The sequence below is a fragment of the Squalius cephalus genome (genome assembly GCF_949319135.1).
Source record: "Squalius cephalus genome assembly, chromosome: 25".
Lineage (NCBI taxonomy): Eukaryota > Metazoa > Chordata > Actinopteri > Cypriniformes > Leuciscidae > Squalius > Squalius cephalus.
Window position 1 is genome coordinate 3,586,929 of NC_137146.1, and position 24,405 is coordinate 3,611,333.

General features: G+C 36.6%; 1 protein-coding gene across 1 annotated transcript in view; it reads left to right on the top strand.

Moving 5' to 3' along the window:
• LOC307153339 (SH3 and multiple ankyrin repeat domains protein 1) overlaps positions 1 to 24,405 on the top strand; it is a 51,051-nt gene that overhangs the window by 17,468 nt on the left and 9,178 nt on the right. The window contains exons 8-20 of the mRNA XM_079862727.1: positions 269 to 436; positions 4,043 to 4,159; positions 4,617 to 4,694; positions 4,923 to 4,989; positions 5,731 to 5,912; positions 6,001 to 6,140; positions 9,517 to 9,641; positions 9,821 to 9,934; positions 13,362 to 13,440; positions 20,426 to 20,508; positions 20,608 to 20,732; positions 23,276 to 23,411; positions 23,515 to 23,595. Of these exons, the coding sequence (XP_079718853.1) occupies positions 269 to 436; positions 4,043 to 4,159; positions 4,617 to 4,694; positions 4,923 to 4,989; positions 5,731 to 5,912; positions 6,001 to 6,140; positions 9,517 to 9,641; positions 9,821 to 9,934; positions 13,362 to 13,440; positions 20,426 to 20,508; positions 20,608 to 20,732; positions 23,276 to 23,411; positions 23,515 to 23,595 (1,495 nt within the window). The remainder of the gene's footprint in view (positions 1 to 268; positions 437 to 4,042; positions 4,160 to 4,616; positions 4,695 to 4,922; positions 4,990 to 5,730; positions 5,913 to 6,000; positions 6,141 to 9,516; positions 9,642 to 9,820; positions 9,935 to 13,361; positions 13,441 to 20,425; positions 20,509 to 20,607; positions 20,733 to 23,275; positions 23,412 to 23,514; positions 23,596 to 24,405) is intronic.

Here is a 24,405-nt window from a genome sequence, read left to right on the forward strand (position 1 = left end):
TCACAAATAGCTCTATTACACACTACATCAAATGTAACATCTGAAAAAGCATATTAGGGGCACTTTAAAATAAGTTGTACACCTAAAAGGCTAGTCATGAAAATGAAAAAATTGTCATTTGAAAAGGTTCCTTTGTCTTGAGATCGTGATCATGATTTGCAGAGGAAATTTATGGTGACAAATACAAAATATTGATTTGTGAATCTTTAATGGGGTTTGTTTGTAAATCTTAATGTGCATAACTCTTCATGTCTATCCCATGTTTCAGGCTCTGCTGTCTTTGGGTGCTTCTCCGGATTATCGAGACCGCTGTGGTCTGACGCCGCTGTACCACTCAGTGCTGACAGGGGGCGACACGTCCTGTTGTGAAACTCTGCTGTACTATAGAGCACAACTGGGAGTCAGAGATGAGAACGGCTGGGACGAGTCACACCAGGTTTGTGTCACTAGTTTACAGTTTTAGGGAATAATGCATATCTGAGATTATGGACTCTTTGTTTATATGTGTGCATGCATGTGTCCATTTTGGGTTTTGTTTATAATCACACATCATTCTCTCTTTTTTTGGTTCTCTTTTCATTTCTCTATATGGCTGCTAAATTTCCTCTTTAAACCAATCAGCATTCCTACATTTCTCATTCCAAGGCCAGACTGTGGTCCTGCTGCACATCTTTGATGGCCCACATTAAATTATAAAAGAAAAATGACTAGAACTAGCCTTAAGCATATGGAAAAATATGGAATTTTTAAATGTTTTAATTTTTTAAAATTCAAATAGTGCTTAAATAACAACATTTGAACTCTTTCCTGTCAGTCTCTCATGCTCGTTGCTTTTGTGATTCTAAACACCCGCACATGCTTGAGTGTCTCATCCTGGTCATCACTAAGTGTCTGTATTCGTAAGCAACTAGACTCTGTTTATCCTCTGTTGAAGATGTTTTTCCACAATCATCTGGTGTCAAAGGATGGGATTCCTCAACCTTTATCCTTATAACTTTATTACACACCAAAATGTCAATATGATGAACCAAATGGGTTGTAAACTAAAAATGAGGATAGAGTAAAATGCAATTAAACGTATGAAATTAATTAGGCCTGTTAGTTTTTAAAATATAGGAGAATAGCGAGTGGCTGTTGATACTGTTTCCAATGCAATGACCTTAACCAATCATAACAGTGACTGTTTAATGACAAGCCTTAAAGGAGCCGCACCTTAAAAACAGATCATTTCAAACAGAGGGTCAAAATAAAGGTTGAAAATAATCATTTTTCCCCATATATATTTGCAAAAATTATAAAAAAACCAAAAAAAACCCCAAAAAAAACATTATAAATTAACCTTAAGGAACACACACACACACACACATACACACACATATATACAGGGTGGGCCATTTATATGGATACACCGTAATAACATGGGAATGGTTGGTGATATTAAAGTCCTGTTTGTGGACTTCTAAATGGCCACCATGGTCACCACCCATCTTGAGGAGTTTGCCCCCTCACATATACTAATGTGCCACAAACAGGACTTTAATATCACCAACCATTCCCATGTTATTACGGTGTATCCATATAAATGGCCCACCCTGTATATTAAAAACATTAAAAACATCTTTATTAGAATATATAAATAATACTAAAACAACACTGCTGCTGAATGCAGCGTTAAACTATCAAAATTCAACATTGTTGTATCAGGGCTGTACATGTTGTCTTATGTAAAATCCTGTGAGAACTTCTGGTTTAGCAGATGTTTTTATCCGAAACATCTTCCAGTACTTAGTTCAGTTCATGTCCCCCTGGAGCAACCTGGAGTTAAGTGCTTTGCTTCAAGGCACAACAGTGAAAGTTCATTGCTAGAAACCGATCCAGTTTATCAACCCTGAGATATAACCACTACACCACCAATGTCATGAGACTCACAGACGTTTCTGTGCAATGTGCACCTGAAACTACACGAATCCCTTCCACCCAATCACAGCTGAGCATATAAAAGCCTAGTCTAGGTGCTTTTGAATCAACTGTCAGACGCCGTCCATAGTCTTCCCCTGTCTCTCTCTCTCTCTGTCTCTCTCCGTAGATCAGACATGAAGAGACGTTTGGAGAGGTTGAAGTTCACAGGTACCCATCTCTCATCTCTCATTTCATTCATCGTCTTCTAATGTCTGTCTTTGCTTGATATTAAACAAAAGGTTCTCTTTTTAATTCTCTCCTCTTTTCTGAACCTCTTTGTGCACAAATATATGAATACGATTTCTTTTCCCCAATTCACAACCACCTACCTGCCAGTGACCCACACACCATGATATGATGGTACGACTCCCACAACACCTCTGAGCTTCTGGCCCATACGCAGAACGTTTAGGAGGAATTTAATGAATTTCAAACAAACAACATGGGAGTTTTAATGACCAGTACTGAATCTCTAGAGAGCAGGGCAGGATTATTACCCTGGAAATCCAGAGTTCTCACGAGAGCACCAGTTGAATTTGCTCAGCGAGTTTACTCTGGCATCGAGTAATGATGCTCATTAAATATGCCCTTGTATCTGAGCTGCACCAATCACATCGGGTTATCTGATATAGGCGGGCCAGAGGCGAGATGACGACAGTGCTGTGACGTCAAAGTCATTAGTAAACATTTTTGAAACGGCTTTGGCCGCTACAATGAACGAGTTAGACTTGTTTTTTTATCTAAAAGAGGAACAGAAGACGGCGCTCGAATCGTTCCTTTGCAAGAAGGACGTTTTTGCTGTTTTGCCGACCGGATACGGCAAGAGACTAATCTACCAGTTAGCTCCGCTGGTAGCTAAGCGTATGGCTTGTTGTGATTGGTCGTAGTGTTATCCAATTGCGTGCAGTGAGATTTTCAAATGCATGCTTGGTGCCGCCCCTCGAGCTGGCCGAGTTTCATTAGTCGATGCCAGACCATTAATCTTTCAGATTTGGGTCTGGATTTCCAGGCTACAGGATTATTGTAGTAAACTAAAACTATTTTAAAAAAAATTGTTACTTGAAATAAAATACAACATTTATAATTTTTATTTAATTTAACTTGATGTACTAAAATAGCTAAAATTAAAAGTGAAATAAAAATAATGATAATGGAAAATATAGAATTAAAAAAGAATTCAAGGTCCCGTCCAAACTCCTGCTTCCACAGACTCACAGCTGTCAATCATGACGTTACACCCCGTTTTTATAGCAACTAAAAACAAACTTATTGGAAGAACAAACCATTGAATGTATGTCTGCTTGATAAGAAGTACCTAAAATGACAGAAGCCATTTAAGTATAATTGGATTTTTTTAGTTTGGCTTACGTGCTATTTGATTACATGGAGAGTGCGGGGTTTATGACATATACTGAGGCCAGCCACCGAAATGCTTTGGCTTCTCTTTTCAGGATGTGTGTGGCACACTTGATTCAGATTTGTAGATCTTATTTTACAAATTATGCTCAAGGAGGAACTGCCACGTCTGTTAACTGGCCAAGATTTGTCTCTCGCTCTAACATACATTGTCGTGCAAGATTCAGTCGGACCCCAAAGCACTTACTTGCATTGGCTGAAAGAAGTTGTTTTGTGTATTGTATGCACATTATGATGATATTAGATATCAATTATTGACATTTATATTATTTATTTATTATTTATCAATTATTTATACATCGGTGTGAAACTCGAGGGGCGGCACCAAGCATGCATTTGAAAATCTCACTGCATCACATTAACATAATTAAGTAATACTATAAACATGTTGAATTTTTAAGCTGTTCATATGAAAAAGAGTATAATAATATATATTTTAGGTTCAGCAATATTATTTTCAATAATAACCTTCACAAAAGGAAGGCATCCAGCCCTGTTTCTTGTGATGTCCAAGCTTCTAATCTAGCAGTGCCTGTAATACTATCCTGTCTTTACTGTCCTCTTTAGGTTGTTCCTCTAGTTTTTCCCCGTTCTTCGGACTTTTCCCCCAATAAGTCAGATGTCGTCTTATTTCTTTAACCTCTGTGTTTTGTTCACTCAACTGTAGGCGTGCCAGCATGGATTTGCCCAACACTTAGAACACCTTCTGTTCTATGGTGCAGACACCACTTCCCAGAATGCATCAGGAAACACTGCCCTCCACATATGTGCCCTTTACAACAAGGTAATCAAGGTTTTATTTCACTATTTCAATAAACAAAATGTTTTAGTAGTTGTTAATATTTTGAGTTATCTTTCATTTTTGTATTTTTGGTTTAGTTTCGTGTTATTTTTGTTTATTTTTATCTACTGTTATAATTTTTATTAATATTTAGAATTGGTTTTAATTTTTATATTTGTAGTTTATTTTATTTTTATTTTTAGTCATTTATTTAGGTGCTTATCTATTTTACAATATACATTTTAGGTTTAATTTTATTTTTTATTTCAGTTTTAGTTTTAGTTCTAGATCAAGTTAACCTTATTTCAGTTAGTTGCCAATGCAACATTGCTAATTCTGAATTTTATTTTATTTTATTTTATTTCAGCTTTATTACAATTAACAAAATGTTTCAATGGTTTAAGTTTACACTAATTAGTCTAATGACTAATGATTGACATCATCTCCTCTGTCCATTCAGGAGAGTTGCGTTCGGGTCCTTCTTTACCGAGGAGCCAGTAAGGAGATGAAGAACAAACATGGTCAAACCCCCTTCCAGGTGACTGTGTGCTATCAGTTCTAATCACATGACTTATTATAAATGCATGTGGGATGTTTCACCGCTGTACTGAAAATTTAAAGGCTAGTGAAACAAAAAGACATTCACATTAAGTGCACAGATAAAAAATTAACACACAGTAGCAAGTGTTTGTGCAAATGGTTGTCCTCAAATCCTCAAATTAAAGATTGCATTGTTGCAAAGTACATTGTAATTCTGTTTTTACAGGTTGCTGTGATGTCGGGCCATTTTGAACTTGGAGAAATCATCAAAAATCACAATGATGCAGATGTTGGTGAGTGTGCATCTTTATGACAGAAAGAAATGATAAGTATACCAAAGCTCTCTTCCAAAGTCTAGCCTATGTAGGCCGCTCTTTAAGACATCATCGGTGTGATTTTGTTGTCTAGTCTCATGTGTCCTTTACAGAGAAGCCAAAATTGTGACAAGCTCAGTGTTAAAAAAAAACAAAGTACTGGTCTGTATACTGATGAACAGCAGACTGTTTTACTCAATATTTGTGTTTTGTGCATTATTTATTCTTATTAGAGTATTGCATCATTAGTTTTAGTGATTTTTCATAAAAGTTTTCTTTAATTGTTAAATAAAATAACATAAATATTTGAGGAAAAACTTAAACTTAAAAAAACTTGAACAAAAAAGAGAAATGTTGCTTTGGCAACTAACTGAAATAACTTGAAGTTTAAGTACTAAAATTGCTCAAATTAAAAATGAATTAAGGCTAAATAGAAATATGCAAAAATACAAAGGCACATAACAACATTACTACAATTTAAAACGATAATATACTATAATTGTATATAATACTAAAATAACACTGTCAGGAACAGTGTCGTGTTTCCGTTGTACTTAGTTTCTGCCTGTGAACTCTCTCCAAATCGCTTGCTTTTGAAGTTCCTTAGAGGGCAGATGCCTAAGTAGACAGTAGACATCAAGGCAGCTCACTAAGTTTTGGAACAGAGCCCATCTCTATATAATCTCCTCTCCTTTAATCTTTTATTTTCTTTCCCATCAGTTCCATTTTTGGAAACTCCCAAATACTCTCCTCACTTTCTGGACGGTATGTTGAATCAGCCCATCACGGCTGGCCTTCAGCATCCTCACCCGCTGCTCCGCGCCAAGAGCGAGAACACGATGACAACGCTCATGGATCCCGTAGCGATGCCCACCGCTGCCGCCAGCATGCCACCTGCTCAGGTAGCCCTTAACCCCCTGCTGGCCATCAAGGGAACACACAAGCACAGACATCAGTCGCCAAATCATTCGTTTTTCTCGTTTCAATCAGACTCAACGCCGGGCCTCTTTCGCTTTGAGGAGCTCCAGCAGTCCCCGTGGAGCCCGAACCCGGTCCCCGTCTCGTGGGAGGGAGGGAGGAGAGAAGGAGGAAAAGCAGGAAAAGCAGCAAAAGCAGCGAGGGAGGCAGGGGTGAGAATGGATACATAAAAAATGTCTGTGGTGGTCGTCTTTGGCCATTGCGGTGATGATTTTCAAAAGCAGATCCTGTAAAAATCCTGTGAAGAGTTTATTTTTGGCAGATTTGGCAGGTTCACTGGGTTTGTTGGTGCATCATTTTCATCCAACAACACTGAATAAAAGTACACTAAATGCAACTAGAAACACACACACACACACACACATATATATATATATATATATATATATATATAGTCTCAATAAATAGTTGAAACTAATCAGTGAATTTTTTTAACAGTTTTAATTTACACTAACCATCTGAATGAACCAATTCACTGAACAAAGAAATAAAATAAATAGACTAAAATGAATTAATAATAAAAATGAGAAAAAAATTAATACATAAAAATATATTTCAAATAAAAAAATTGTGTAAAAAAAAGTGAGTAGAATAATAATAATAATATAATGCATAAAATTTCACTATTATAGTTTTGATATTTTGAATTAGCTTTATTGTTTATTTTTAGTGATCTTGTTATGTACTTTTGTCGTCTTTGTTTTTCAAAAATAAAGGTTTAGGTTTAATTGATTAATTTTTTTCAGTTCAGGTTTAGTTTTAGTTTTTATTTATTTATTTCCAGTTAGTAATTTTAGTGCTTCAGCTTAAACTTATTTCAGTTAATCGCCAAGGCAACATTTATAATTTTAATTTAGTTTAAGTTTTTCATTTAACACACATATATAAATATATATATATATTTATTCAGTTTTATTTCAAATAATGAATCAGATTTAGTAATGCTTGACATGAAGTTTGATTATTGTAGCTAAATTATGGAAAATCTGCTGTTTTGTGGAAAATACTGAAAAATATAAAAGCTAGTTGCAATGGCTAGTTACTTACCAATGCTGTGTAAAGCAAACAGCAAATCATGACAAACAGCACAAATCTTACAGTCTGGGAAAAACAGTTCAGTCTGTGCTGCAAAATCAATCATCAGACTCTCAGCAGGCGTTAAGCACACGCAACAAGAGCGACTCCTGCTAGGATGAGCTGTTTTTTAAGCCAAGTTCAAACCGATGGAAATGAGAATCACCTTAGGGCATCATAAATTAATAAATGAATTTCCCAGGATGCCTATGGGTTGTAATTACCTTTTTTTTTTTTACCCCGTCGTTTGATTTCCATGGTAAACGTGTCTTTTTTGACTAAACAATCTCAGGCTGTCAGGAACTCTTCCGGGTCATATTTCAAACCAAAATCAAAACGATTATTAATTCAAAACAAATTAAGTCTTAAAAATAAGTTCAATTTGTTTTACATCGCAACATTGTTTTCATAATAATTTAGCAAATATTTCTCCCAGTTTTCCTACTATAATACAAGGATTTCCAAACCAACTGAGAGTTTAATATTTAAATAATTTAATAAATTTAATAATTTAACAAAATATTTGCATGTTCATTTTTTATTTTACATTTTAATGATTTGATTAATTATTAGCTTTTTATCGACTGTAGCTTCAGTTATATTGCCTTTATTTATGCTGAGTTGTAATTTTTTTAATAAAACAAAACATGATAATGACTACCTAAAAATAATCGCAATTAAGAAAAATGGAAATTACAAAAAAAAAAAAAAATTAAAAGTAAAATGTCTCGATGCATTACAGTAATGAGAAAGGAAAATGGGCTTAATTGTCATGACAATTTTTAATGGCCCTAAAAATAGCTTTTTTCCCATGATATTTTAAGCAAAATGTCATTTCTTTTGCTTTTGGGGTGAAATGTGATCAGCCATTTATATTCACCCTTAGATTCAGAGTGTAGTTTATAGACATTTGAGACATTTGCTGTTCAGTAGTGCATAAACATCAAATTTCAAGTGTTAATTCATGTTTAGACCCTTACCTCTATCATTGTGGGGTTTTTTACATGCTAACTGTCAGCACTGATTTCTGTTGCTCTCTTATGTTACCATTACAGAAGCTCTGACTCACTGTTTTGCACTGTTAGGCTTCTGGCCAAAGCTCCGCTGCCATACTGAGTTAATTCTTACTCAGTGGGTTAGAAACAAACACTGTCTACTGTGTAAAAGAATCAATCATCTGGCTAAAACCTTCATTCTATGGAGTCTGTACAGTAGTATACCTAGAATATATTCAGACTAGACTGGGATACTTTTGGTCATTCACTTACATTTGGTCTTGAAAATTTGGTTACATCCTAGAAATAATCATTTTGCATGGTGGTTTGGTCCCATGGTGTTCAATAATGGATGGTATCCAAATATTAAGGAGTTATGACAATCACATTCCTGCACAAAATCCTTGGAAACTTACCCTATAAAATAAAGCCAAGCCAACATTATAAATGGGCTCTAATGCACAAAGTCACCCGCCTACACCATTTTCTATTACTTTGGATAAGATACAACTTTATGCCTGCATGTTATTGTGTTTTTGGATTCTTCTGTCTTTCCAGTGTTATTTTAGTACTTTATGTATATAATATAGTATTAATATAATATAGTTCTTAGTACTCATTCTTATGTGTTTTTGTCATTTTTATCAGATTTTGTATTTCAGTTTTAGTCATTTTAATTTGCTTTTAAGTTTCTAAGTTTAAGTTTGTATTTTTGTCTAGTGTTTTATATTTCTATGTACAGTAGCTCTAATTTATATTTATTTTAGTTTTAGTATTTTTACAACTTAAACTTATTTCAGTTAGTTGCTTAGGTAACTTTTAAAAAATTTTGTTCAAGTTTTCTAAGTTTTTCATCATTTTATTTTATTTTATTTCAGCTTTATTTGAATTACCGAAAACAATTTTAGACTGTTAACGGTCAGTGTTTTGGTAGCAGGACACTTTTTATTGCCCTTTTCCCCTATCACATATTTTAGAAATCATCATACAGTAAATTAGGTATCATTCAAAACACTCAAAATTCATCCCGTGAAAACTTTTGAAATTTGACGTTGCATTACATTGGACACAGTACTTTAAAACCTTTTAGCAGGCTCAATTTTTTGTCATATCAACTTTTAATCTGACATATGGCTTTGACTTTACAGCAATTTTAGAGTCCAAATTATTTAGTAATATATATTAGCTCAGTTCATTTGCTTTAGAGTAAAGTTAAACTTCTATAACATTTTTACACTTTCATTATTTGAAGCTACTTTTACTTCTGCAATAATCTAAGTGCCTTAAAAAATAGACCGACCTCTGGTCTGTATTCCAAAGCATTTATAAACTACAGCCATTTAAGGTCAGATTTGTGTTCAAAAAGAGAGTTGACTGTTAACAAGTTAATAGTTTTAGTGTTAGTGAACAGTGACGGAACTGTTATCCGTCTGTGTGTGTGTGTGTGTGTCGGTTGTAGGGGGGGTGGAGGTCAGAGGAAAAGGCTCTACAGTGCCGTTCCAGGCCGCGTGTTTGTGGCGACACGTTCTCACTCTGCTCACGGTGAGCGTGAGATCAGCTTCAGCAAAGGGGACAAGGTCAAAGGTCAGATGATCTTTCTCATAATGTCGTTCTCTTCGAGTCAATATGTATAAAAAATGCATGAAAAAAATCTTACATTTTCGTCTTGTTCAGTTTCACTCAACTGCATTCCAAATGCCAAATAATGTTAACGTTAAATATTTAAATCTACTAAAGCGCTGTCAAACTCTTCTCTCTCTCAGTGTTGGGCGTCGGTGAAGGAGGATTCTGGGAAGGAACAGTGAAGGGCCGCACTGGCTGGTTTCCTTCTGAATGTGTAGAAGAGGTGCTGCCCCAAAACCAGGAGCAGCACACAGGTAGTGTATACGAACAAACACACACCTGAGCTCTATTTAATATCTCAATTTTGTCTCCTACCTAGACAACAAAGAGAAAAAGTGGAAATCAATTAGACTTTTATTCGGAGTCTCAACAGGGTCTCAAACAGTGCTCAGGTTTGTAGAGGTCCTGGGAAAGAAAAGTCAAAGATCTCGATATGAACTCAAACGTTTCTCATCAAATTCTCTCAAGATAAACAGTAGGAGTTGGCGAAACATCTGAGACAAAGTTTAAACAAAACTGTGAATGCTAGTTCTCCTGACCTATGAAACATTAACATCTTCTGCACATCTAAATGTGAACTTATGTTGCACTTAAAGTAAACAGACCATATTATGCCCTTTTACAAAGTCTTGATGTTGTTTTTGTGCTCTACTAGAACAAGTTTTCCTGTTTGAATGTTGAATGTTTTATTTCCCCCATATTCTCCATTGTTGCAGCTCCTCTCCTCCCAGTCTGTCAGTAACGCTCTGTTTAGTTCCTGTCTCTATGAAGCCCCTCCTTCTGAAAAGCACACTGTGCTCTGATTGGTCAGCTGGATCAGTGTGTTGTGATTGGCCAAGCGCTTCGAGCGTGTTTGGGAAATATCCCGCCCCTTACCATAACCGCCAGTTTCAACACACTACTAACTAAGGCCCTGATCACACCGAACACGTTTTTTGCAGTGAGAGGCGCTTTTTTAAAATTGTTTTCCTATGACAGTGATTTACCACTGAGCTTAACGTCATCTCGCGGGTTACCAGGAGCTTAACGACTTCACGAACCGTAACTGCCACAATAGCCGCGTTTCCACTGTCGGGCCAGTGCGAGCCAGGGCTTTAAACGGGCCGTGCCGGGCTAATAGCCTCGGGCTAATAGCACTGGGCCTGCGTTTCCACTGTCGGGCCAGAAGCTCCACAGCGCTTCACTAAAACACGCCCGTAACACGCCTCTCTGGAACAACGTCACACTAACCCATCATTTCACCAACAAATGGAAGTTTTATCAGAAAACTAATCAGAAATCACTGGAAACAGCGTTGAAAACAAACATGATAAAAGCGGCCGTTTGCTGGCATTTTTGTTGTTTACTTGAATATTTAAAACCCAAGCATCGATGTTTTACCTCAGGTTTACAATAAAACGTGATACATTGATCATAATGAATTAATTTATGTCAAAACTGCACATTAGTCACTCAGAAATAAATTACCGTTAGGTCTATTTCACAAAAGAAAGAGGACACACTTACTTCTTCAGTCGCGTCTGTTTCTGTTTATCTGGTAGTTACAGGACATAATACATCACATTTAGAAAGAATGATAATTTCTACAAATATATGGCACCAAAAATACGACCTGAGGAGCTTTAGCACTCTCTCGACTCCCATACTGATATTTTCAGTTAGAGAAACAGAGGAAGCTCCCGAAAAAAAAAGTTGCTTTATTTTATGAGAGTCCGGTATAAAGAGACGAGACGTAAGTTAGGCTACTGACAGATAAAATAAAAACATGATAGCCTTTATGATTGGTCTGATTTCTTCAAGCGTTCACTGTTTTTTTACTATGCGTATCTTCAAGCGTTTACTATGTTTACTATGGTAATGTTAGCGCGCATAGTCTTTTGCATCACAAACAGAAGGCATTCAAACATGAACGCGAGTTAAATTATTTTAAAAGTCTTTAAAGGGTACATAACATGCACAGTTTCACCTAATCTCATGTTAATCTTGAGTACCTATAGAGTAGTAGTGCATCCTTAATATCTCCAAAAAGTGTTTAGTTTTATTATATTTATAAAAGAAAAATACAGCTTTCCGATTCTCTCCGGAAAAAGCCGAGGTCCTGGAGGCGGAGCTATAGAGTCAAGCGGTAGTTCTTGATTTCCAGCAAAAGACAGAAATCTGATCCAGTTGTACTTACATGAATGGGGTCTTTTATCACTGGGACCGCTCCACGTTTTAATAGCAAACGATTTGCAAATCCAGCGTCGACCTGGGCCTTGTTAATAAAACATTCGTCACTGAAACGACCAGAACACACAACCGCACTTCCTACACTCCGTTGCTGCCCCGGAAAAACAAACTGCATCCACTGTTCCTGTAACACTGGGTTCTTTAGAAAACTGAACACGGTAAGCTTTCCCTCACATCCAAAAACACACTTTTTTGGAGACATTCTTGAACAAATCCTATGCAGCGCTGGCGCCTATGATTTCCTGTTGAAGCGCGTTGATGTGCGCGGTCTCGCTCTCCTCTGGTCGACGTGTGCGCGGGCGAGCTTTTCCGAGAGAAATGCTCATATAAGGAGTTCCACTCTCATCTACGTCATTAGATCCACGATCGAAAAAAACCAGCCGAAACTTGTACCAACCCGGAAGTAAGATTTTCGGCACAGAAATTCTCCGTTATTCGTCCAAAATATTTTTTTTAAACTTTGCCCATGTTTAGCATGATAATCCATCTCTTTAACACTGTAAACAACTCTGAATACATAAAACACCATTGTACCCCCCCTTTAATGCTGAGAGAATCATCCGGCGCTGCCGTCTCCAGACTCAGGTAAACTCAGCCTCTGTTCGTAACCACTCCTCTAGCCCGAGCTGGCCCGCTTTGGCCCAAGGTATTCGACGGGCCAGAAATCCTGGCCGTTTGCCCTGAGCAAGCCCCGATCAAGCCCCGGAAGTGACAGTGGAAACGCGACTGGCCCTGGCACGCACTAGCACGGCCCGGCCCTGGCCCGACAGTGGAAACGCGGCTAATGTTAACAGAAAGTAATATTAAGTTAATAAAAGGCTAATATGACGTTTACTTGACTGACAGGACAGCTGTTTCTGTGGTTGCCTAGCAACATAAAAAACGCAGTAACTGCCACAATGTTAACAGAAAATAAATAAAGTTAATAAAAGGCTAATATGACGTTTACTTGACTGACAGGACAGCTGTTTCGGTGGTTGCCTAGCAACATAAAAAAGGTTTTTTTAACCTGAAAAACGCGTTCGGTGTGATCGGGGCCTAACTCAACCAGGCCCTGCCCCTTTATTCTGCATATTAATTATTTAAATGAGGAATATTGTGAAGTGTTTGTTCCCGGAAGAAAACTCAAAGACTACAATGGAAGCGTTTCAGGGAGTTCAGATAATAACAGAGAATAACTCCCTCTGTAGGGACTTTGTAACCGTAATCCTGAAACACAACAGTGAATTAATTTCTTTATGAATCCTTTATGGGTCCTGTTCTCTTTTTTTGAGGACGTCCCCGAGAGCTTTTCCCTGTGGTGGTTTGCCTACTCACATAATCTTCATGCGCACGACACACAAATATGCAAAATCACATCAATTTGAATACATCACACTTCCACTTACACAGATATACACGCCTACATGTGCTAACAGTCGGAGTGTGTGTGTGTGTGTGTGTGTGTTTCAGAGAGCCGCAGTGAGAAGGTGAAGAGGAAACTGTTTCGTCATTACACAGTAGGAACGTACGATGGCCTCGAAGTGCCCAGGTGGGAACAGAACAAAATCTGTATTCACATATTATATGAATATTTCAGTTTGAATTAAGTAGACATTTATCTGGTTTACTATTATTGTAATATCAAATGTATTTAATATTTAATAATATTATATTTAAATAATATGATAATATTTTTAACAATTATATTTTAATTAAATTATTTGCAAATTATATATATATAAACTTATGTAGAAATTATTTTACAATCTTATCAGCATCATTACTCCAGTCTTCAGTTTTACATGATCCTTCAGAAATATGCTGATCATTTTTGTGGAAACTGTGATAATTTTTTTCCAGATTCTTAGACGAATAGAAAGTTCAAAAGAACAGCATTTATTTAATGCATCCTTACTGAATAAGAGTATTAATTTATTTTTTTCAAAATAAAATTGACTGACACCAAAATGATGTTAGTTAATATTCCATAATTTCTAAATACTTTAGGTACAGTAGAAATATTTGATCAGAATAAAACTCTCCTTGTTAACATAATATATACGTTAAAAAAACTGAACTTAGATCGTGGTTTCACTTTGGTTTTGCATTTCTAGCTTATGCTGGGTTCACACCAAATGATAATCAGGCTGATTTTGGGCCGATTTCCCCCCTTCCGACAATCCTAGCTATGTCCCGATTATCTTGATGGTTCAACAGATTATCTTATCAGATTTTCCCTTGGTGTGAGGTGTGTTAAGAATGTCCGAACCTGCTCGGACGAACGTCAGAGCCGCCCCAATCGCGAATCGTAAATATTCAACATGTTTAATATTTACGATCAGAAATCCTGATGTGTGGGGACAAACGTGCGCACGTTCTGGAGATTATCATGTGAAACAAAACAATATCCAGTCAGAAAGCGAGATGATGGAAGACACGGTCATTCTCACACACACACACTCTCGCAGGAAGCTGAGTGTTAAGGTTTCAGTGAGGTTCTATAGAGGGATTAAATAACTTTTTCTAAAGAGACAATAAATCCAATAAAGAATAAATAAAGACAATAAAGAATGAATATATTTCTGTATAAGAGGTTATATAATGTTGGGTACAATGTACATCTTTCCAAAAACTATCATCGCAATTTCTTCCTGCATATCGTCCGCCATGCTTATTCTGAAGTCTCGCGAGATTTTGCGAGATTTCCTGTGTTCACAGTCGAGACTCTGGTTGAAAATCTGTTTGTGTGTGGTGTGTTGTCTTTGTCACATCATGGCACACCACACACTATAGGAGCAAAACGCTTAAATCTAGGATTTTTTGTCCCCATGTTTGTGGTCTATCACATTTTGAAAATATTATAAGATGTAAAAAATCTTTTGGTGTGTACCCAGCATTGGTTGTGTGTGTGTGTGCGCGCGCCTGTGTGTGCACCTATGTGTACGTGTGTGTGTGTGTGTTTGTAATATAGTGAAACAAGTGTGTGTGTGTTTGTGCAAGTATAAACTAAACTGTACATGTTGATCCAATAAAATCTGTTGATGGTTTTTTGTCAAATGGATTCACCATAAGAAAGATTAGCTGCTACTTCCTGTTTCAAACGTTTGCTGGCAGGTGCAAAAAGCGAGTCTTTGCCTCCACTAGACGGGAATGCAAATGTCACAGCCACTTTCAAAAAATTACACAACAATGTTTGGATCTGTGGCTCTCATGTGGAATATTAACACATGCGGTGTGAGCCACTGCTGTCTCTCTGCTCAGATCTCTCTCTCTCTCACACACGGTGCATCAGCTGAAAAGGCTTGGTTTCCAGTGAATATGTAAAAGTGTGTGCATAGGTTGTGTTATGTACAACTAATTGCGTATGTATGCATGGGTGTGTGTGTGTGTGTCCGTGCACATATAAGCTGTGTTGATCATCTGTTGCCATGCAGGCCGAATGTGTGCGATGAATACCAGTATCCGCTCGCATTTCTCTCACCCACTCATCAATATCCCACAATTTATCTCCAGTACTGTATGAAAGGAGTAGCTCACCCAAAAAATGAAAAATCTGTCATTTACGCACCCTCATGTCTTTCCAAACCTGTACTCTGTTATTTTTTATCTGTCCAAACAGGGAAATTTGTGAAGAATGTTTATGCAGTTCTTAGTAACCCAAAGATTTTTATAAGATTTAAAAAAATATATTTTTTGAAAGAAGTCTCTTATGCTCAACAAGGCTGCGTTTATTTGATCAAACATATTAGATCTAACCATATTATTGTGAAATATTATTACAATTTAAAATAATTTCTATTGTAATATATATTTAAAGTAATTTATTCCAGTGATCAAAGCTGAATTTTCAGCATCATTACTCCAGTCTTCAGTGTCACATGATCCTTCAGAAATCATTCTGATATGATGATTTCTGCTCAAGAAACATTTCTGATTATTCTCAATGTTGGAAACATTGTGCTGCTTCATATTTTTGTGAATATTTTGATGTATAGAAAGCCCAAAAGAATGGTATAGCCATTATAAATGTTTTTTTCTGTCACTTTTGATAAATTTAATGCATCCTCCTTGCTGAATAAAAAGTATTAATTTCTTTCATAAAAACATTTTTATTGACCACAAACCTTTTAACAGTAGTGTATATTCTCACTATATCCACAGTCTTCTGAAGTCATATGATGCTTTATTTGAGGAAAAGATTAATTATACCTCCATCAAAGTTCTGAAATCTCATTTGTGTTTGTGTCATTGAAAAATGCACTACATTCAACAACATTTGCACTGCTTTTATTATGTTTTTTGGTCTGTTTTTTCCATGCACCATAAAAGTATCGTGAAAGCAATCAATACACAAGTCATTATAAAAATATCTGTACCGTGAATGCAAAGTAAGTCGCTTTGAGTGAAAGCGTCTATGCTTATATGTGACCTTGGATCACAAAACCAGTCATAAGTCGCACGGGCTTATTTGTGGCAATAGCCAACAATACATTGAATGGGTCAAAATTATCGATTTTTCTTTTATGCCAAAAATCATTAGGATATTAAGTAAAGATCATGTTCCATGAAGATATTTTGTAAATTTCCTACCGTAAATATATAAAACAGTTATTTTTGTGAGTAAATACAGCACAATCGAGAACATAAATGAACAACTTTAAAGGAGATTTTCTCAATGTTTAGATTTTTTTGCTCCCTCAGATTCCAGATTTTCAATAGTTGTATCTCGGCCAAACATTGTCCTATCCTAACAAACCATACATCAATGGAAAGCCTATTCATTCAGCTTTCAGATGATGCATAAATCTCAATTTCAAAAAATGTACCCATGTGACTGGTTTTGTGGTCCAGGGTCACAAATGTAAAATGTTCCAAAAATGTTTTAAAGAATGTCGGTAGCCAAACAGTTTATGGACCCCATTGACTTCCATTGAATTTCTTTCCATACTATGGAAGTCAATGGAGTCCATCAACTGTGTTACCCACATTCTTCAAAATATCTTCTTTTGTGTTCAACAGAAGAAAGAAACTCATACAGGTTTGGAACAACTTGAGGGTGAGTAAATGATTGACAGAATTGAACTTTCCCTTAAGATTTCATTCTGTTTCTCATCCAAAGTTATCTTATGGCTTCAGGAAGCCACAGTATATGTCATTGGAGATACTTTGACAGCCCTTGCTCACTATATGCTTTCATTATATGTAAAAGAGCTGCGTGAACGCTCAGCGTTTCACAAATCATACAGGTTTGAAACGAGTGCAGGATTCTCGTTTTTGAGTGAACTATTCCTTTAAAGCATGTTTCTCTCCCACACTTGTTTCTTTCGTTCTCTCCCTCCTCTCTTTTCACACAACCCCTCCTCGTTCTGTCTCTCTCTGAATGTCGCAGTGACTGAATGTGAGCTCTGTTAAACCCTCCCTTTCTCTCCCTCCTCCTCACTCGTTCTTAAGCATGTAGGCTCTAGGTTTGCACGGTGTCTCTCTCTCTCTCTCTCTCTCTCTCTCTCCTCCTCTGGCTGTGTGTGCGCTGAGAGACGAGGGGCCGGAGAGGAGGAGGACTCAGAGGAGGGGGGGGACATGGCAATGGGGGGATACGGAGAGAAAGACCTGTCTCTCCCTCTCTCCCTCTCATCCTCATGGCCCTCGCTCGGTCCCCAGAACCGCAGCGTCTGGTTCATTTACAGGTATCGGCTGCTCCATTCTTTTATTGTCGCTGCGGAGAGAGAGGTAGAGCGAGAGAGAGCGAGAGAGGCAGATGGATGCTCTGAAGAGGTAGCAGACAGACTGTTGAGCAGAATCAATGTTTTCATATACAGTATATATCATCTGTATGTGTGTGTGTGTGTGTGAACAGTCTGCTCTTTTAATCGTAATCAGATCCCTCTTCTGTGCGTGTGTGTATGCGTCTATACGTGTGCATTTGAGTCGTGAATGTGTCTGTCATTGTACATACGATGGAGGAACAACACGTCAGAAAACCTTTTCCTGCTGTGCGTGTGTTTTAAATGAGTTCATGTGACATGTATGTGTGTTTGTGAATCATTGAAAGGGGTATGAGTCACTATGGGTGTATATATGTGTGAAAGTGTGCATCATAGAAAGTTGCGATCCTTCGGGGTTGATCAAATACGGCATGAATGTGTGTGAGTATTCCTGGCGTATCGTCATCTATGCATCACAGTCCTTCCCGCTGTCATTCCTACACAGATGCGATATGATGATGCTTTTCAGAATGGTGTTAAAGTAGGAAAATGCTGGTAAAAATTCGAGACGGATCAACTTCTAGAAAATGAGCGAACTTGTCACGTGAGAGGATTTTGTATTTGAAAATCACAATTTCAATAATAATAATTAAAAAAAACGTTTAGCTCATGCTAAAGATGTTAAATTGTAATCATCTTCAGTTACAGGAACTGAACTGAATATGATAATCTGAATATCATTTCATTAGCATCTTGTGATGCTCCTGGATTGAACAAATGTGGCATAAATAGATGGATTTATAAATGTTGGGATTGACTAAAATTGTACAATTTTCTGTTTTGTAGGCTCGGGTTCGTCATAAGTGTTTATAATTAGCTTTATGTAAGAACTAGAAGTCTAAAGTGTGTCATTTGTTAGTTAAGTACAGTACAGTACCTCAGTACAGTATAATGATGCATTTAAACGAATGGTTGCTCTTTCCAAACTCTTGTTAACAAATTGTCATTTTGCATCACAGTATTTTCCGCTGTCATTCAGGAACATCTGATATGTTTGTTGTTCGATGTGTTAAACCTTGTGTTTGCCAATTATGTGGGTCGTGTGCTGTATCCATGATGGATGATGATGCCATTCAGAACGGTGTTTAATTTGGAAAGTTTGGCTGTTGTGTCGGATTAAAATTTGAGACTTGTCATGTGAGAGGATTTCGTAAAAAAAAAAAATTCAGCTCAAGTTAAAGGTGTTAAATTGTACATTTTATATACAGAAACTGAACTTGTTTTAGTTTTCCAACACTGATAATCTGAATATTAATTTGTTTGCTTGTTGTGATGCTCCTTGATTGAACGAATGTGGGATAAATATGCAAATTTTAAATAGCTAACTGTGCTGTATCCATAATGGATCTCCAGGATTATGGGGATCTTATCTATATGCCTGTGGAAGAAGATAAAGAAGACTGTAATATCACTACAGATTTAGCTAATGGAAAGAGCTCACAGGCACTATAAAGTCATTTTTTGTTGATTTATTAAATTGAGATCCATTTTGATCAACATAGGCTGACGTAAAGCTAATAATGGAGAATGTTTCACATTTGTTTTGGATAACATTATGTGAAGGTGATGTACATGTCAGCAACTGGTTATTATGTTAGATAAATGTTCTAAAAAACGTTCCTATCGCAGCATTGTTGGAACATCCTGACCTTAAATGACATTATACTCACATTAGGCTTAATGTTGAGTAGGTTGTATATTTCCTCTACTGTATATTTTAAAATTCTCACAGCCAAAATTGAATGTTTGGAAAAAAAAAAATTTAAATCTAAATTTGTTGCAGGTGATCCATGTGGTAATTCTTGCAAGATGATAAGAGTACAGGCTTAACGTTGTAGCATTAATTCAGCTGGAGGCATTCGAGCATCAGAACAAAGATATTTTGCCTTGACATCGCAGTCAGAACACACAATGTTCAAAATGATAGAGCTGAGCCGACAAAACATAATGTTAGTCTGTAACTGTCATTGTCTTTGCTCTGAACTAACTGCACACTTCTAGCCTACAAACCCTCATACATTCACCATGGTAACCATAGTGTCCGCCAAAATACCATAGTTACTAACGTTATCGTTGCTACTGTAAATCCAACATATATGACATTTCAAAATCTATTTTTGAGCTTTAGATAGAAGCTGTGTTTTGGAACATGGCAGCTGGTTTCTAACCGGTCCAAGCTGGTCAATACCTAACGAAAGCTGTACTTTAACTGGTTTACCAGCCACAGCTTGACCACTTTATGCTGTAACTCATTTTCTGCTGATTCAAGATGATTAACGTGCTTGAAACGGTTAAAAATCGAAAAAAGGTTTACAAAACAGCTACATTTTCCTGTCAATTCAGAACTGTGTTATTTTAGTATCATTAATGTACTAGTATAGTTTTTCTATTAATATTTAGATTTTTAGTTTGATTTTATTTTATTGTTACATATTGTTTTCGTTAAGTTTTAAAATGACTAAAGTATTTTGTTATGTTTTTGTCATTTTTATTAGATTTACATGTCTATATAGTTTTTATTAATTTTATTTCAGGTCATTTTAGTACAAAAAAAAATATTAATTATTTATTGGCTTTGGCCACTAACTGAATTATTATATTTTTATTTATTTTATTTTTTGGTTTTAGTTTACGATCATAACCCAGAGTGGTATTCTCAAATGATGACGAATTATGTCTTAATTTTGATTCTAGGTTGATGAAATGAGCTTGTGCATGTCTGTGAGTCTTTCACACGAGCTTCGAAACACCTCTGTCTTTTCTCTCTGACAGTGACTACATCATAAAGGAGAAAACTGTACTTCTGCAGAAAAAAGACAATGAAGGCTTTGGTTTTGTGCTCAGAGGGGCCAAAGGTGAGTGATGGACATCATCGAGCTCTTTTCTGGTTTGATAACAGCAGCACATCATGACATGGACAGATCTCATCTGTGATTATGATCTATGATCTCTAGCCCAGACTCCTGTGGAGGAGTTCAGCCCGACTCCTGCCTTTCCGGCTCTGCAGTATCTGGAGTCCGTGGACGAGGGGGGCGTCGCGTGGCGGTCCGGTCTGCGGATGGGGGACTTCCTGATCGAGGTCAGCAAAGAGCTCGCCTCCTTAGATGCAACCATGTTTTAGACAATAAATGCACGGATTTTATTAGATAAAGAGCCACAGGCAGTTATACAAATACAGATTGAACGCAAAGCCAAAACGAGTTTAGCGGTGTAGTCTCCTGTCTGTGAGGTGTTAAACCCTAGACTGAACAAATCTTAACACCTACACTGAGGTGATAAGCCTCACTGTGATACTTGTGTTACTGACTTTAATTTGATTCTGCAAGAGAAGATGACGTGGAGCTTGTGTACCCTGTATATGCCATCTTGACTATTTGGTATTGCAAAATATATTTGTATTGATGCATCTCCAGACGCTTCGGCCTGTTAGCAAACACCTTCACCTCACGGTTCCCGGCTGGTTAATGTGGAGTGTGAATCATGTTGAATCATTTTGAAACAAGTCTGATGATAATGCTTAAGACGCCCACTTGTGTTCCTCTCTCTCTAAACTGCAAATCAGATTTCCTTTCTTATATAATTGTCAAATATAATTTTATTTAAAAACAATCTTTGTAAAGCTATGTGTACCGTGAAAGTCACTTGAACTGAATAATGAGGTAGAAAGTTTAGGGTCGGTAAGATTTTTTAAATGTTTTTGAAAGAAATCTCTTATGCTCACAGAGGTTACATTTATTTGATAAAAAAAATACAGCAAAAAAACAAATATTCTAAAAAATTATTGCAATTTAATTTATTGGTTTTCTATTTGAATTTATTGTAAAATGTAATTTATTCCTGTGATGCAATGCTGAATTTTCAGCATCTTATAATATATTTTTGCGGAAACCGTGATATGTTTTTACAGGATTCTTTGATGAATAGAAAGTTAAAAAGAACAGAATTTATTTGAAATAGAATCTTTTGTAATATTATAAATGTCTTAACTGTCACTTTTGATCATTTCAAAGCATTCTTGCTGAATAAAAGTAACAGGTATTTTTAAAAAAACCTTACTGACCCCAAACCTTTGAACGGTTGCATTTCTTACAAAATATCTTAAAGCTTTAGTTCACCCAAAAATGAAAATTCTGTCATTATTTACTCAAACTCATGTCGTTCCAAACCCGTAAGACTTTCATTCATCTTCTGAACACAAATGAAGATCTTTTTAATGAAATCTGAGTGATTTCTTTTCCTCCATTGACAGCTACACAACTACCACTTTGACCCTTCAAAAAGTTCATAAAAAGATCGTAAAACTAATACATATGAATTGAGCAGTTTAGTCCAAATTTTCTGAAGAGACTCCATTGTTTTATACAATGAACAGATTTAATTTAGGCTTTTATTCACATATAAACATTGTTTAGCAAACATAAACAGAAGTTAAACTGAACCGGCTTGACGAATGAGAACATACCATTTGCTGAAGCTCAAACGTGTTGCGTAACACGAGAATGAACCTCATTGGCTCTTGTTGAAGCTCAAACGTGTTTCGTAACATGAGAATGAACCTCATTGGCTCTTGCTGAAGCTCAAACGTGCTGCGTAACACGAGAATGAACCTCATTGGTTCTTACTGAAGCTCAAACGTGCTGCGTAACACGAGAATGAACCTCATTGGCTCTTGTTGAAGCTCAAACGTGTTTCGTAACATGAGAATGAACCTCATTGGCTCTTGCTGAAGCTCAAACGTGCTGCGTAACACGAGAATGAACCTCATTGGTTCTTACTGAAGCTCAAACGTGCTGCGTAACACGAGAATGAACCTCATTGGCTCTTGCTGAAGCTCAAACGTGCTGCGTAACGTGAGAATGAACCTCATTGGTTCTTGATGAAGCTCAAACGTGCTGCGTAACGTGAGAATGAACCTCATTGGTTCTTGATGAAGCTCAAACGTGCTGCGTAACGTGAGAATGAACCTCATTGGTTCTTGCTGAAGCTCAAACGTGCTGCGTAACACAAGAATGAACCTCATTGGTTCTTGATGAAGCTCAAACGTGCTGCGTAACGTGAGAATGAACCTCATTGGTTCTTGCTGAAGCTCAAACATGCTGCGTAACACAAGAATGAACCTCATTGGTTCTTACTGAAGCTCAAACGTGCTGCGTAACACGAGAATGAACCTCATTGGCTCTTGCTGAAGCTCAAACGTGCTGCGTAACGTGAGAATGAACCTCATTGGCTCTTGCTGAAGCTCAAACGTGCTGCGTAACGTGAGAATGAACCTCATTGGTTCTTGCAGAAGCTCAAACGTGCTGCGTAACACGAGAATGAACCTCATTGGTTCTCACACTTCAAGCGAAAATGCTTGAGCTTCCGTTTACCACAACTGATGTGTGAGTTGATTAATGTTCTCACTCAATTCATATGGATTAGTTTTGCGATCTCTTTATGAACTTTTTGAAGCATCAGAGTGGTAGTTGCGTAGCTGTCAATGGAGGGACAGAAAGTCTTACGGGTTTGGAATGACATGAGGTTGAGTAATTAATGACAGAATGTTAATTTTTGGGTGAACTAACCCAAAGTGTTACTATTTATTCAAAGTACAGTGTCGCCATTATCGCTGTTTTCTCACAGGTGAATGGAATCAATGTAGTGAAGGTGGGTCACCGGCAGGTGGTGAACATGATTCGCCAGGGCGGGAACAGTCTGATGGTGAAGGTCGTCATGGTTGCACGAAATCCTGAGATGGAGGAAATGCCTAAGAAGAAAGGTCAGGGTCTGCTTTTACTGTGGATGTGTCTGTGGGAGTATGAATAAATGGCATTGCAGACAGTTTTTGATTTGATTTAATAGCGCTCTCTCCTTACCTTTAGTTCCCCAGCAAAGTAAGCGGCTGACCCCTCCGGCTATAGCTCTGCGCTCCAAATCCATGACTTCAGAACTGGAGGAGATGGGTACAATCTCACAAACACATATCCTCACCTTACATACATATACATGCATGAAATACATGTTAGTATATTAAGCAGTTTTATCCCAAAACTTATTATCATGCATTGTCATCTTTTTGACTGATTATGTGCTTATTTTTCTCTCTTCTTTGCACACAGTGGAGAAAGGTCTGTGCAATCTCTTGTCATTTTGAACCATTATATTATTATTCTAGAATGAATGACCTAAAACTATCCACAATTCACACCATGTACTTAATTGCCACAAAAACGACTTTTGTGTGTGTTTATATATATATATATATATATATATATATATATATATATATATATATATATATATATATATAATTTTGTGGCAATTAAACATTCGTTTTTTTTGTAATTTTCATTCATTCACAATGTTTCTCAAGGATTCTCATCCTTGTTTCTCAATGTTTCTCAATCATTAGATTTGCATTGATGCAAGTTTTTTTTAAATGATATTTGTATGTCACAACCATAATGTATAAATACTTCACTATTTGAAAACATTAAATAGTACATTACACATATACATATTTTTGTCATGAAAATGTCACAATGAAAAACCAAAATTAAACTTAAAACAGGCTTCATTTTTAATAAGCAAAAAAAAACAAAAAAAAAAACGTATATTTTCTGAATTAAGGATGAAAAATATCTTAATTTTCTGACATGTTTCATGAAATCAACTATTTAATCTCATCAGAATGTTCTTTCAGTAATCTGTCTTCTCATATAAAATGTTTCAAGGATATGAATTTATTATTCTGTTGGTAGTAGTAGTAGTAG